Source organism: Nymphaea colorata, chromosome 7, assembly GCF_008831285.2.
Source record: "Nymphaea colorata isolate Beijing-Zhang1983 chromosome 7, ASM883128v2, whole genome shotgun sequence".
In the NCBI taxonomy this organism is placed as follows: Eukaryota; Viridiplantae; Streptophyta; class Magnoliopsida; order Nymphaeales; family Nymphaeaceae; genus Nymphaea; species Nymphaea colorata.
The window spans coordinates 8,594,160-8,609,534 of NC_045144.1; the positions used below are offsets into that span (position 1 = coordinate 8,594,160).

The following is a 15,375-nucleotide window of genomic DNA, read 5'->3' on the forward strand; positions in this document are numbered from 1 at the left end:
AATATAATTAATCAGTACATAATTATATTTAAAAATAATAAAATGACATTTAAATATCAATTATTAGGAGACCAGCCCAACGCTCAACTTTTTGGCCTGAGCCCGGGCCCGAATCAGCCGGCTTACTACCAGGCTTAGGCTTAGGGTGAAGCCCAAGTTGAGAGCGGCTTGAGTTTAGAACTCGGGTTCCAGTTGCTTAGCTGACTTTTTCTTTCAATTGTTTTTGCTTTTACAATGAGCCAGGTTTGAAATCATTTTCGAGTCCCCACGAGGAATTGGCGACTGGCGGGAGGGATGTTGCCCAATTTTAAAATTGGAAAAAAGGATGAAGCGGTCTCCCGCCACCACTTCTTTCCGCTCTTCCTTCTCAAAACCTCGAAAAGAGAGATCAAGAGGGAGGGAGGGAAGGAGGGAGAGAGAAAGACAGAATGGTGGACGTTGCGCATCTAGAGAGGATGGGCAGAGAGCTCAAATGCCCCATTTGGTAATTCTGCTCACTTCCTTCTCCCCTGTTCTCCTTTTCTCATTTGCCTCCGATTTTTCTCCGATTGTGCGAAAATTGGAATTTGAATAATTCTTTTGATCTTTTCGGTTGCAGCTTGGGCTTGATGAGGTCGGCAGTTTCACTGTCCTGCAACCACACGTTCTGCTCGTAAGAAACTCATGCTTTATGTAGCACATCTTGTTGACGTTATCCAGCTTTTCCCACTTGGTGTGCTATTTTGTGCTGCATTTGAGAGAAGGAAGTCCTGATCCATCTTTTTTTAATCTGATTAGCTTGTGCATATCAAGGTCGATGAAATCTGGCTCAAGTTGCCCGGTCTGCAAGGTGCCGTATACCAGAAGAGGTACGCCATTTTGAAGCTTGACATTTATTTTTCTTTCACTTCTGTTGGACAACAATTCAACATTGGGGATGCTCTGCTTCAAAACTTTAGTATTACAATGTGCTTTGCAACAACGTTTACCTCGTCTCCGCGCCTCCTAAAGAAGTAGAAAAAGGTTCGAGCCTCGTTGTGTATTGGCCTCAAGGGTTTGGAGAAAAAAATGCTAAATTTGTTTTTTCTGAAGAAAATCATGTACCCAAGTTACGGAGGTGCAATGTTATATGGACCCATTCTTTGGGTTTCAGTGGTTAGGGATTCCATTCATCGCCAGCTTTATCCTTTGCTTGAAAATTGGCCTCCCTTCGGTTGTTTGAATAATTGAAACATTGCATCTCTAGCGAAACTTCCTTTCTCAAATCTCATTTGGCGATGAAAACAAAGAGGAAAAACATCTCTCTACGCAATCCTCGCCGATCACAGTAGCGTCAAGCAGCACCTAACGCTTTTGGTTTTTGCTTTTCTTTTACATCAGAAGTGCGGCCTGCTCCTCACATGGATAGCTTGGTGGAGATTTATAAGAGCATGGAACTTGCTTCTGGGGTTAATATTTTTCTATCGCAAGCTCCACCTTCAATTGGGAAAAAAGGTGCGCTGCTGCTTTCATACATTGTAAACTATGTCTCTTAACCGAGAAAAACGGTCTTTCTGCTTACAGTTTGTCGGAGTTACAGCTCAAAAGCTTTATTTTTTTTGCCATGTCATTTTGTTTTTAACTAAAAAGGTTTGGAAGATAAACGGGATTTGGAAGAACCTATAGCAAATAAGCCACCTGGGGCTAAGCGAAAGAAACAAGGATTATCCAAGGTGGGAGCAGTGAAATCAATTAACGAGAGTCCTGAAGCTCACAAGGTTGTTGCACCATCATTCTTTAAAAAGAAAAGGATTCAAATTTCACCGCACCCAAGAAGAAGAAACAGTGAATCGCCAATGGCTTCTGATGACATTCTTAAGTTGGATTGCAATGGGTCTAATGGTGGTTTAGGAAAATTGTCCTATCGTAAGAGCTCCAGTGGCGGCGAGGATATTTCCGATGTTGGACGTGAGGAATATCAACCGGCAACATCAAGAGGAACCGATGGTTTTGATCAAGAGAGGAACGTGACCTTATCTCCTTTCTTTTGGTTGAAGGAGCAGGATGATGATGATGAGACTGACGGGCAAGAGAGAGATCAACAACTGGAGATGGACCATGTCACTGATACACCTACATATGCTATGCCAGCATTTAGTGATCTGAAGGATTCAGAAGATGGCAGTCCAGAAAAGGTTCTCCCTATGCAGTAGTTTTTGTTTATGATTCAGCTTCCTGCACCTTAATTCAAAAACCTGAGGTTATGCTCTTTACTGATTTTGTGTAGTGCGAAGTCAATTCAAGATTTGAGCATGGGAACTTGTTTGACAGTGAAATGTTTGAATGGACACAAAGGCCAGGCTCACCTGAACTGCATTCCATGTTTGCAAGGGGGCAGGTAATCTCCTTTTTCTCCATGTACTTTTGCCCTTTGATATCCTGTGAGTTTTTTTTTTTTTGTCAAGGCTTTATTTAGTTTCATGGCATAATAACAGGGGACAGAACAGCCGTCATCAGTGGAAAAAGAACAGAGGGATGCACCAGATCATGTGAGGAATCAAATTTGTGAACAAGAACTCTATGCAACAGAGAAGGGAAGGCTCAACTTTGAGTTCACACAAAGTGTCAATACTGCAGATTCAGGAAGTGGATTGCTGACGAGGTCTCAAAAATCATCAACAAGTAAAACTAAAAGCTGCCGTGTTAGAGGATGTACCAAGACAACAAAAAAAGGAAGTGTGAATGGCAATGGTGATGCTACTCTAATTATGGGAGGCGGTCCTGATCAATTAATAGATGAGAAGGAAGGCAATGAACACTTTCTTGGACATGCTCATATCCACCATGAAACAGTTGTAAATCTGGATCCCAAAGCACATGGTAACATGGAGCTGGACAATGTCCACCATCTTGAAGATGTCAATGGTGAAACGTTGGATCCTGCAAAGAAAGCAAATAAGAAAGTTCGGAAGCCCAACAAGAAGAATACACAAGCCTACATTGTTGAGGAAGATAACACAAAGACAAGAACACATGGATCTAATGACGTTCGTTCTGATGAACGGCTGGATGATATTCCTAGGAAATTTGCAGTTGAACAATTGTCTTGTGATCCTTCGGAAAGCTTGGAAGAAGTTCGTGAAAGTGTGAAGGACCAAATGTGTAAGAGGGAGAATGGTAAAATGGACGAGCTTTTGCCTGCCATTGACCTGCCTAATCCTGAAACAAATGAAATTAACGCTTTCAAGGGAAACGCAAGTGAAAGCAATGTGAAACATTGTACTAGGAAAAATGGGAAAAGACGGCAAATCAGTAGAACTCAGAAGACCTGTACAGTCAGTGTCAGGGAAAACAATCCAGAGCATTCCCCAACAGAAAGAATATGCGAATCCCTGCTTGGTACTACAGAACTGCCTGATAATAGAAAAGGTCAAATCTCTGGGGTCGACGCCCATACAGTTGATGAAGAAGGAGATGATAAAGAAGGCCCACAACCGAAAAGACACAAGCATCAGTGTTCAAGGGAAGAAACAAGAAGTAGAACCAGTAATTCTTACAGTATCATAAATCAAGTCAATAGCTGTAAGCGAAAGAAAAGGAAGGGATCTGATGTTAGTACTGTTTGTAGTGACTTAGTGCCAGTCCTCGAAGAAATTTTTGATAGTTCAAATAAAGTTGTCAGAGTACCTAAAATTTCTGGAGACTCAAGATGTTTACAAGATAAAGATGCTAACAGTCCAGCCAAAGCTGTGGAGGTTATTGCAGGAAAGGACTTGATGCTGCAACGTTGTGAAAGAAAATCCCCTTCACTTTGCTGTATATTTTGCCATTCTTTGGATGAAAAAGAGGTAAGGCAATCATTAGAGTTTGATGCTGCTATATGTATATGTGTGTGTGTGTGTGTGTATTTGTGCGTACATATATTGCCACTTGGTAGAATTTTTTTGGACTCACTATACAAAATATGTAGGTTTGTGGAGAAATGCTGCATTTTGCCAATGGCAGGATTGTTTCTTCAGATTATAATGGAGGATCCGCTGTTGTTCATGCCCACAGGAACTGTGTTGAATGGTAATTTAACCGTTACCCTTTCTGTTGAAATAAATTGCATATATATGCATATGCTGAAGTCGATGAATGAGGGGTAATTGATAGCATTCACAAGTTGCGCGTACCTAAATTCATTTGACAGATATGCTCAGTTTAAAAGATGCATTCTGCTTTCACAAAGGGTCTCATTGGTGACCGTATCTTAAATACTGGGTTTCTCATGAGGATACTTGCATGCCATAAGAAAATGTCATGTTAGCAACTGCCTTGCTATTCCATGTTTCGTTTCCCTTGATTGTCTTTCTCCTTTTCTGTAAATCCTTTTCTCTTGTTTTTACCTTAAAAAAAAAATCATGCTTCTGTTGAACATTTCAAGGATGAATTGTAGGAGTGTTTTAGCTTACTTTTGTATGTCTTTTCAGGGCTCCAGATGTTTATTTTGATAATGAGACAGTCATTAATCTTGAAAAGGAGGTGGCCAGAAGCAAAAGGATCAGGTGCACCGACTGTGGGATCAAGGGAGCTGCGCTTGGATGCTATGAGAAAAGTTGCAGGAAGAGCTACCATGTTCCCTGTGCCAAATCAATCACAGAATGCCGATGGGATATGGTGACCCTTTTATTATCCTTCATTTTCCCCTTTAACGAAAGCCAACACTTAATTATTCTTTTGGCCAGAATTTTTTAAAGAGCTTTTTAAAAGTATTTGTTCTGAATGTTAGATGCATTGAAAATAAAAACTGTATCGAAGAAATTTGGAAAATAAAAATGCATGCCTTCGTTATATTTATTAGATAAAGACAAAATAATTAATTGAAAAATGATTCCTACTCAATACACACAGTTTCAACAACTCATATTGGTGTGTATAGCAAGGGTTTTCAAAAGTACTGACAATGTAACGATGTTTTTCTTGGAACTGATACTTTGGAATATCATAGTGGTATTGAGGAGCCCATTTCCAGGAACATGAAGGCTTTTTCGGCTATGCTCACGCAAAGTTCTCAAACATTAAAAGAGCCCATTTATTTCAAAATGGTACAAAAATATCTTGTTCCAACTTTATGTTGCATCGTATTGCAGGAAAACTTTGTTATGCTCTGTCCGCTTCATTCTTCACTTCAACTTCCTAAAGAAAAAGAGCAATCTGTCCCCCAGAAGCGCAGGATCAGAAAGGCATCTCAGATGAAGTATGCTGCCATCCATCTTGAACTTTTACCTTCCTTGCACGCCTCTGCCTTCTTGAAATTGGAAGACTGTTATGCTTAACTTTTTCCAGTCAGATGCTGGAGTGGTCAGGGCATTTGCTGCGAAGAAAAATTGAACAAATTTCAGTGTTTTTGTTCAGCTATTTTGTACATTAGGCCTTGAGTTGAATTGCTGAATGGTACTTCTAAATTGTTAGGATTATGAGATTCCAACCAACGAACAGCAGTCCTTGGCGTTGGACTTTTGGTACTCCTCCAAAGTGGGTTCTTTGCTGTTCTTCTCTTGGGAACCCAGAGAAGGTACATCCTGAAACATTGAATAATGTACTGCATGATGACAAAGTAAATCCTCATTTACTCTCCTCTTTGCCTAGCAGGAGCTCGTCTCAAAATTCTGTAGAGTTGCAGGGTTGCAGATATCAAAAACATGGTGTGCTAGTGTTACACATGTTATTGCGTCCACTGATGAGAATGGAGCATGCAGAAGGACTCTCAAGGTCTTGATGGGCATCTTAGAAGGGAAATGGATAGTGAACATCAAATGTAAGTACATCATGGCTCGAGGTTTTATGATTGGTAATTTGGAGTTGGTAACTTTCCGACTAATATTAAATAATTATTGTCATGGTTCCGTTTACGCTTGCCATCAGGGGTTAAAGCGTGTTTGGAGATCATGGGGCCAGTTGACGAGAGGCCATTTGAGATCACTCGTGACATCCATGGCTGTTCTAATGGGCCACAACGTGGGAGAATGCGGGTTATGCAAACGGTTTGTCGCCTTCTGAAATGCCTTTAGTTGAATAGTTTAACGAAGTGTTTCCCGTGTTGCCTGCACACGTAACTCCATTTCACTATATACTCATATCATTAGCAAAAGTAATTTCTATTTCACGTCCTACGACTTCCCTGTCCTTAGTGAAGTCCGATATCGGCTGTCAAGGGTGTGTTTGAATGCTGGAGAGGAATTGAGATGTTTCATCTGATAGACCATTGGTCTCGTCCTTGCCGGTGCGAACATGGTGTTTTCTGGTACACTCTCTACCAAATCATACGTGCCATGTGTACGAAGGAAAATAATCATGCGATGAAATGCACACGACAGAGCGTGTTGGACGCTCTTCACCTGGATCAAGCACGCCCTTCTTTGTTCTTGCAATAGATCTCAACTCCATGACTGCATTCGGGGATTTTCCTTTCTCTATCACGCTATTGTGACACCCAGATGGCTGTGCTTGTCCCTTCGCTGTCACCTTGGCGCTATCATGGATTGAAGTTCTTTGACAGGAGAATTGAGCTGAGCTGTTTGTTTGCAGGAACCCAAGCTCTTTAATGGCTTCCGATTCTACTTCAGCGGAGACTTTGCATCGTCTTACAAGGGCTACCTTCAGGACCTTATAGTGGCAGCAGGGGGAGCGGCTCTCCACAGGAAACCTGTCGCATCGGCTACCCAAGAGACCTTCGTGCTTTACAACGTGGAAGTCCCTGAGAATTGCAGCCCGTCAGAGGCATCGTCGTCTGTAGTGGAAAGCAGGCGTAAAGAGGCCGAGGCACTGGCAAGGGCTAGTGGCGCGCACGCCGTCGGCCATTCATGGGTGCTGGACTCTATCGCTGCATGCTCATTGCAGCCCTTCACGTGAACAGATCGCCAGTTCCCCACGATACGCCATGAGCAACTCCCGTGCTGCGCCTCCTTCTGTATATGCTTAGTTAATTGCTGTACTCGGAAAGCTAAAAATGTGCAAGCCTGCCGTTCTGGAGTCATTACCGAGGAACCTATGGAGTGAATTTTCTCCTATTTTTATCATTTTAAAATTACAAGAGTCCTCAACATGATTGTGCTGGCCTCTACCATTTCTTCTTTTATAAATATATCGAAGAGCTTTTTTTTTTCTCGAAATATTTTTTGGGGGAAGTTTCTACCGTATAGCTTCTGTCCAAATTCATCGCTTTGCCGAATCCATCTACTTTTCCAGAATGAAGACGAAATCATTTTTAATATTGGCTGTTGAAATAATTGGCAAAAAGTTGTCAAATATGGGGAAAATACAGTCTTGGCTATAAAAGACAAACTTATCGTTGGGGGCCTTTTCATCATCGTTCAATTGTGATTAGAAAAATAAAATCAGTTGAAACTCGATGAATCGTGATTAGTGGGCGAATAATCGGTTATCAGTGCTTGCTAAGGTATAATTGTGTTAATTTTGAGAATAAAAACGACGTCAGTATACTTAAAAATGCCTACCGGCAAAAACTAGTAAGGGTGATGCTTAGATCATGAAGGAAGCAAATGAAATTTCAAGACTTTCTTTTGGATGGCGAGAAATGTAACCCTATCAAGATGTAAGTGATATGACTTTTATCAATTATCAAATTTGTTAACATCATCACTTAAATATGTGCATCTTGTTTGGACTCAGGTTGGTCTGCCCTTTCATCGTATTCAACTTAATGAGTACTGGCTTTTGCTTTTTGAAATATTTTTCAAGAGATAATTTTTTTTATCAAAACTCGTCCAAATTGATGCACTAGATTTACAGTACGCGAGTTTACGTAATAGTGGTAAATCTTCAAATACCAGGTCAAACCTGAGATTCAAATTCACTTCACAATCATGCAATCAATAATGTTTTTACATTTTGAAAATCGGCCAGATTTGATTCAAGATTTGGATTCAGACTCAAACATGAACGTAAAAACCAGATTTGGATCAGAATTAGATTGTGAAATCGCACTTTGAATTTAGATGACTTTTTTTTTTTGTATTCAAATGCGTATGTGAATATCCAAAAAAGTGGATATATTTAAGCGTATATGTGATTCAAATTCGATCCATTGACATCCCTACATTAATATCTATTTATTAATTTTTCATATTAACAATCAAAATTTACAATTAAAAGTGGCTAATATAAAGGGTATAAGATTTAGGACCGTAAGTCAAGTTTCTGCTGCCACTATTCCTTGAGCTTTCGCATGATGTTGTGATCGTAAAGTTTGTTTTTGTTTTCCATTGTTGATGGATTTTGTCATCAGGAGGGAAACAAAAATTCACAGTAATGAACACCAATACTTATGATCTACATAAACAAGTGCAACGCTTACAAAAAAAGCACGAACCGTTCCCTTGACCAAGATCCACTAACAGAGCGATAAGCCTCCTCAGACAAACTAGATCAAAGCCAATCCTTTCAGAGACGAAACGATAACCAATTTCAATCACACGGAACCGCCCTGAACCCGTCAATAACGCCATGGAATATATATATATATATATTTGGGTTGAAGTGCCCACAAGAATTGAACAAGAGATGCATATTCTTTCATGCTCTTTGCTTGATTAGTTATGCTATGCCCCTTAACGCAAGAGGGAAAGAAAAAGAGCTGAAAACAAATTCATTAAAACGGCATCCAAGAAGCATGGATGGCAAGCCATATAAAAATCAAAAACAATAAAAATTGGATGCCAAAGCATCTTCACAATAACAGTCATGCCAGCATGCAAGTTGAAACTACCTGAAAATTGGTGCAGATTCATGAAACGCTATAGCATAGAGTTCCATAAAACTAATCTAAATTTTGGGGCAGAATCATGGGACACTAACTAACTGGATTGCTCGCCAAACGGCCTCTAAGGAGGGAGTCGTCTGGCACCTATAACAAATTGTTAAAGTCTAGTGATTCTTTTAAAATATGGGATAGATTCATAGAACACTACATTACAAGGTTTCATGAATCTACTCTAACTTTTGGGACAGTTTCATTGGAGTACTAATGCCAAACAGCCTCTAAATAGTACATTGTTTTTCTTGGCCTGTATGTGCCACCAAAAACATAAAAGCCATGGCCTTCAAAGAAAATGCTATCTCTTAAATCTCTACGAGGGCCACAGAGATGATGAGAAGCAAAGGAAGAGCGGGAGACTAGCGGGGAAGGATGATGGGAAGATGGATGAAACAGTTTTTGCACTTCATTGCAGCCCCAGAACAGTTGATATGAATTCTCTTCCACTTTTTCACATAAAACACAACGGCTGGCTGGATACAGGCCCCATGATTTTATATTGCATTGGGTTTGCACTTTCTTATATGATAAGCGATCTAGCCATTGGTGGACGGCCACAACCCCACAGGCCACAAGGGCTTTTGCGAGAAAGGGGAGGGAGCAAGCGGCAACAGTGAGCAGTAAACAAAGTTGTAGAATTAACTCCTTAAACACCTTTGGTCCAAACATGCTGCTGATTTAATAGTCAACATCACTAGCGGAGCTAGAAATTTTGGTTGATGGGGCCACTAGTTTAATAATCTTAATGTTTGAAGGGGCACACACACACATATATATATATATATATATATATAAACAACCAAATATATGAAATTATTAATATAAAAATAAGTAAAATATGTGAGGCTGGTGTGGGCAATTGCCCACGCTAACCACCATGTGGCTCTGCCACTGTTCTGACATAGAAACAATGCACTCACAGCCATGCATTGAATGAATGTATTCTTTTAAAGGAGGAAGTAGAAACTTGTACCAACATAGGGTCATGAGAAGGTTGGTATTTTTGCAACATAAGCTTGAATGAGGCCCCACCACGCAAGAACAAAACGTGCTTGGAGACAGAGTTCTGTCAAGTGCTCTGTGCATGCAACATACATACGCTAAAAGTTTCTTTTTCTTATCGAAATGGAGGCATTTTTGTTGCACAAAATTTTATACACCAGCACGAGGTACATAACCAGCTTCGCAGCTCTTGAAGACCGTAGCAAGACTCTTGAGTCTCAATTCCAGAACATCTAAACCCCTTTTCACAGTGGCAACCAGATCAAATCCCATGCCACAGAATGCCTCTTGGAGGTGGCAAAAAGCGGATCATCTCGAAAGAGTTTTTTAGGGACAAATCAATAGACTTCCATACTTTCAAGGGGATCCACACAAGAGACTCTAAACGCATAAGCATGGAAGGTAGTATGCGTTTAACAAGAGTTAGATGCCCCGCCATGGATAGATGGTTACCTTGCCATGATAAAAACCTGTATTTCAGGTTGCTAACGCATGATGCCCAATTATTCACTGTAATCATTCACAACTTTAGAAGAAGACCCAAAAAGGTGACCAAGAGATTGGCAATCAGTCAATTGATAATGGATGATGCCGTTCTTCGAACTTCATCAGTGTGACCGAACACTTTGCATCATTAATGTAAAGACCTGATGACATGGAGAAAACCTTTAGAATGAACAAGGTACGTGCCATTTTCTGCATGGTGGAAGATATAATATATATATATATATATATATATATTCATTTTATTTCCAGGATTGCAATGCTATGAGGATTCTACGATCGTCAGTGCTAGGGCTTGCTAGAGGATCTTTCCTAGTTTATGAATGCACGGGAAAACCAGCAACCTTATCCCCCAAGCATAAATCTTAACGTGCACAATTAATTAGTTTTTTTTTAATTCTATGTGATTCTTCTCTTAAAAAACAGAACATTGTCTCTTCTAAAACACGCCTCAAAACTTCAAAAAAATTTTTTTAAAAAAAAACAGGAAAGTCTCAAAAACCGAAATAGCAAGAATGCTTATAAATAGCAATTTATCTCACCCAAAAACAAGATGGTAAGGAAGACTTTGGAACAATTATGAACTCGTTTATGTTGACTGAATACTCCCTCAACAAAGGCCAACTCAAGGCTTCTCTCTGAAAGGAGATGCACCTTGTTTGAATTGGCTCAAAAAGGATAATCATAGGAAGTGGTGAAATTCTCTATACTTTTCAAAAGACTTGCCCAAATTTCTTTTCTATATCCTCTATCAAAGATAAAAGTTTTGTCTTGGAACATTAGAGGATTAATGCAGAGCCTAGAATGGAGTTGCAAAACCCAGGAGGGTTCTTCGTACTTGACTCCATCATGATTAAGGAGGTACTGGTTAGATGGACTAGATGTAAAAAGAGGTCCATTGTTGCTTGCATACCTTTGCTACTAATGGTAGAGCAAGGGTTGCCGCTAGATAAAATCCACCAAGAATCAAAGGAAGACTTGTGGCATCAGATGATAGTTGGATTTTCCTAAGGTGTGAGTTTGTAGAGTAGAGAGTAAATGTGTAATTGGGGGCATACACTTATCTCCTAATCCCTCTACTTATTATGCTTTATTTCAAGCACTTTCACATGCCTGAAGAAGCTCAAGTTGATTAGCTCGACCTGAAGAAGCTCAAGCTTGAGTCGAGCTCAAATTGATTAGCTCAGCCTGAAAAAGCTTGACTTGTCTTGGTTAACCATGAGTCAAGGTTACCTTGAGCCAAGATTGAGCTGGCTTGGCTTGAGCAGCCAAGCCAATTACAGAAAAAATATTTTCAATACCAGTGGGGAGACTGAGATTTGAGCTCTAAATATCCAAGTTTCTAGCTCGACTCATTAAAACACCAAGTTATTTCTTAACTCAACTCAAATCATTCATTAAATGAGTCAAGTTTCAGTCGAGTTTAATTGGGCGAGTATGAGTTGAACATGTGTTTGCTTCCAAAAATTTATTTTGGTTTTTGGTGCTTGAGAGAAATTAATTTTCATAGGAAAAAGAGGACTTGGCCGTCGGTACGAGAATTGGCCATTTTCAGTGCCTTTAGCGGGGGTAACTAATCCAATGCTCATGCTTATTTTTTATGCATTTCATTTTACTTAAACATCTTTTTCATCTTAAATACTGTGTGATGCTTAGCAATAGTTTTGAAAATTGATATCTCAAAGTCTTTTGGATGAGAAAAATTTGAAATATCACTTAAGAGAAATAAACCATCTTTATTTAAGAGACTTTTAAAATCAAGACATCTTTGCAAGTAGTATGTGAAAATCTTTAAAAGCTAATGTTGATATTTTGAAGATTTCTTTTAGGATCAATTAAGTGTTTCATTGAAATATTAAGTAGGTTCGATATATTACTCTAATTTAGTTACTACCTATCTAGAAATCCACCTCATCTTGTTTAAGTTTTTTTAAAGACATGCTTGTATTCATTTAATTCCATGAGTGATTGTGAATGCATGAATGCATTGATTTTATAAGTTTGAAAAAAAATCGTTTATTCCTACCATAACATTCTTTTAAAAGCATTCCAACCATCATATACATCTAGATTTCCCACGCTTGCTTGTATATCTTCTATCATTTTATCAAAAATATTATTGTAAAAAAAAGTTTTTGAACACGGATTGAGTTATACATCATCAAGCATGATTTCAACATTGAACCATTACTAGAGTTTTGGTCTTAATGAAGTTGATAAATGAAAATTAATTTTTTTATGATCTTAGGGAAGAGACATTTGGAAAAGTGAAAGAGAAAAAAAGAAAGAGAGAGAGGAAATAATTGTAGAGAGAATTATATATATATATATATATATATATATATATATATATATATATATATATATATATATATATATATATTAAAATCAAGAGATAACTTGGAGCATTTTCAACTTTGATTTTTCTATATAGGTCAAAGATAAACTTGGGCTCATACAAGAGCCTAAGCTAAGTTTTTATAACCTCATTAAAGAAGGTTCTTACTTTTGATTTTTTTTAAGCAAGGTTCAAAATATTTTTATGTAAGCATGTAAAACAATAGTTATTTCATCTATTACAATGAAACTTATTTCTTGTATTGCTAGATATAGGAGAAAATTAAGTATAAATGAAACGAAAAGTTGATAACATAAAAATGCTTTTCATAGGATTTCTAATCGGGTGATTAAGAGAAATAATCAATGTAAGAATGTCATGGAAATGTATATTAATATATACTTATTCATAGATGTTTTCAAATATTGAACAAATCCCAACATTAAAAATTAATATGATAATAAAGAAATCACATCCCAACAACTCGTTGTTACCATTCATTCTTGTATTAACTGAAAATCAATAAACTATGCATAAACATTGTCTTAAACATGAACAATGCACATTCAATGAGGAAAGAGAAAAAAGAAACATATTTCGAGCTTAGAAAGAAAAATAAAATTTTATTTTACTTTGCTCATTCTCTTAGTTCACTCAAAAGTAGTTTTTCCACTCTAGAGAAGACATGTTAGAGCTATTTTGTATAGCTATAAGAAGATGAAGAAAAATAAAGTGAACGAAATATTGACTAATACCTCTAAGTAGACCAGTTGGAGGGAAAAAATGTTCTCTTGGTAAACCCAACGCCTTTCAAACGAGCCTCCAAAGAGTTGAAGAGGTCGCTTCCTTGAAGAGTATAAGTTAATGAAGAAGCTTAAGTTAATGAAGAAGCTTGCACCCAAGGTTGGAGAAAAAAAAAAAAAAAAGAAAGAGAAGAAGAAAAAATTGAAGAAAGCTAAGGGAAGAATTCCAACACTTCAAGTAAAAGGCTCTAGAGGTTCCCAAGGGTTAGCTCATAACTAACAGAAAAGATTTAGGTTATTTAAAAGAAAGTTTTGGAGCCAAAACACAAAATTTGAGTTTTTAAATTTAATAAAATTGTCATGCGAATTTTAATTTTTTAAAATTATTTTTAGTTTTTTTTTTTTTTTAAATAGGCCTTCATCGAAGGGATTGACCCTAACTCCCTTTTAGTGCTACCTAATAAGCCAAAAACCATCCCCGAAGGGGCGGTTTTAGCACAAAACAGGCCCTGTGTCCTACGCCTGATCGTGCCAAGGCAAGCACGGCTAGGGTTGTTCCCGTGCCTAGCGCTGTCCAAGGCGTCATACGCACGACTATGCGCAACAGTGCCTAGTGCTGTCATGCTCGAACGTGCGTCCTGGCCAGAGAGCACAGCCTTATTTTTGGATCGAAGTGTGAATTTCGGATCTATGTCTTGGATCCACATTCAAATTTAGGATGAATTGTGGATCTAAACCTTTTATTTGGATTTGGATATGGATCTATAGGTCTGTTTTGGATCAAGAGACAAAATTTATATTTGGATATGGATATAGAAGTTCGTTTTTTATCGCCGGTCGAGATTTGAATATGGATTTTGAAGTATATTGTGGATTTAGGGTTGAGATGTGGATTTGGATATGGATCTGGATGTCTGTTTTGGGGAGTGCTTGGGCCCAAGATCGGAGATTAGATCCAAACAACTTTCAAACCGAAAATGATTGAAGTCACTGAAAGGATATTCAAATAAATTGAGTAGTCTCTTGAAAAAATTTGGGATCATAACGGCCCACGTTAGCTCGACTCATTAAACTTCCATACCTAGAACATTTTTTGACCACAACGACCTTATTCTCCTCTCTGGAGATTCAGAGGTTGTTCCCCTTCAAGTATTGCTCTTTCTAGGGCAAAAGAAAGGTGTGCCATTAGATTGTGGCGGTTTCATGGAAGTATTATGTCCAAGATAATTACAGTTGTATATAAGCTTGAGATTCAAGATGGAACATAGTTTTCATGGTTAATCTTGTTGCTAGAATTGCCAATTTTAGGAAAAAAATTGAGATGATTCAGGTCAAAATTCAGCAGGGTGAGAAAGATGAACTCGGGTTGGACTTTGTTTTGAGAGAACTCAAGAATCTCTTATTGAGGAGGAGGATGAAATCCTTTACTAAATAGGCTGTCGAGAGTGATAGAAATACTAATATTTCCAAACTGTTCTTAAAAAGCATCGAGCTAAGAACCTATATCTGAACTAAAAGCACAATGGGGCCTAATTTTCAGATCAAACATCTTATCCATGATCCTACTATTTCTAATACTGAAAATGCAGAGTTTTTACGTCTATCACTCTGTAAGAACTACAGAAAATTGCCTGTACTCTTGATGGTGAAAGTGCCCCACAACATCATCTCTAAGCTGATTGTGGAGAGAATGAAAACTTGTTTAGCCAAAATACTTGATGAAGAACAAACCGTTTTTTTACCGGGAAGAACTTGTACAACAATGGTGTACTTGCCCATGAAGTTATCGATTCAATGGGTGAGATTGAGGAGGGTTCACTTCCGCCATGCTTGATGTTGCTAAGGCCGACGATAGGGTCGGCTGGAAAGTTCTCCAAAACGCACAGTTGTTATTGGGCTTTTCAGTTGAATGGGTTCGGTGGGTGGTGACATGCATCACATCAGCATCTTTTGTAGTTGTGGTTAATGAAATGGCTGGGCAGCTCTACAACATGAGGCATGGATTGAGACAA

At 38.5% G+C, this 15,375-nt stretch overlaps 1 protein-coding gene across 1 annotated transcript; it reads left to right on the plus strand.

Moving 5' to 3' along the window:
• Window positions 1-353: 353 nt before the first annotated feature.
• On the plus strand, window positions 354-7,045 carry LOC116257328 (protein BREAST CANCER SUSCEPTIBILITY 1 homolog). Its single transcript, XM_031633943.2, has 14 exons — window positions 354-484; window positions 599-652; window positions 778-848; window positions 1,360-1,473; window positions 1,609-2,153; window positions 2,246-2,356; window positions 2,454-3,806; window positions 3,929-4,029; window positions 4,431-4,617; window positions 5,091-5,197; window positions 5,413-5,515; window positions 5,593-5,758; window positions 5,866-5,984; window positions 6,529-7,045. The coding sequence occupies exons 1-14, from the start codon at window positions 429-431 to the stop codon at window positions 6,850-6,852; spliced, it is 3,411 nt and encodes a 1,136-aa protein (XP_031489803.1). The 5' UTR covers window positions 354-428; the 3' UTR covers window positions 6,853-7,045.
• The last annotated feature ends 8,330 nt before the right edge of the window (window positions 7,046-15,375 follow it).

Coding starts and splice junctions, on each gene's coding strand:
- LOC116257328 (XM_031633943.2), top strand. CDS start 429: ATGGTGGACGTTGCGCATCTAGAGAGGATGGGCAGAGAGCTCAAATGC. Junction 5,516..5,592: donor CTCTTGGGAACCCAGAGAAG/GTACATCCTGAA, acceptor TTTGCCTAGCAG/GAGCTCGTCTCAAAATTCTG. Junction 5,985..6,528: donor GAATGCGGGTTATGCAAACG/GTTTGTCGCCTT, acceptor GTTTGTTTGCAG/GAACCCAAGCTCTTTAATGG.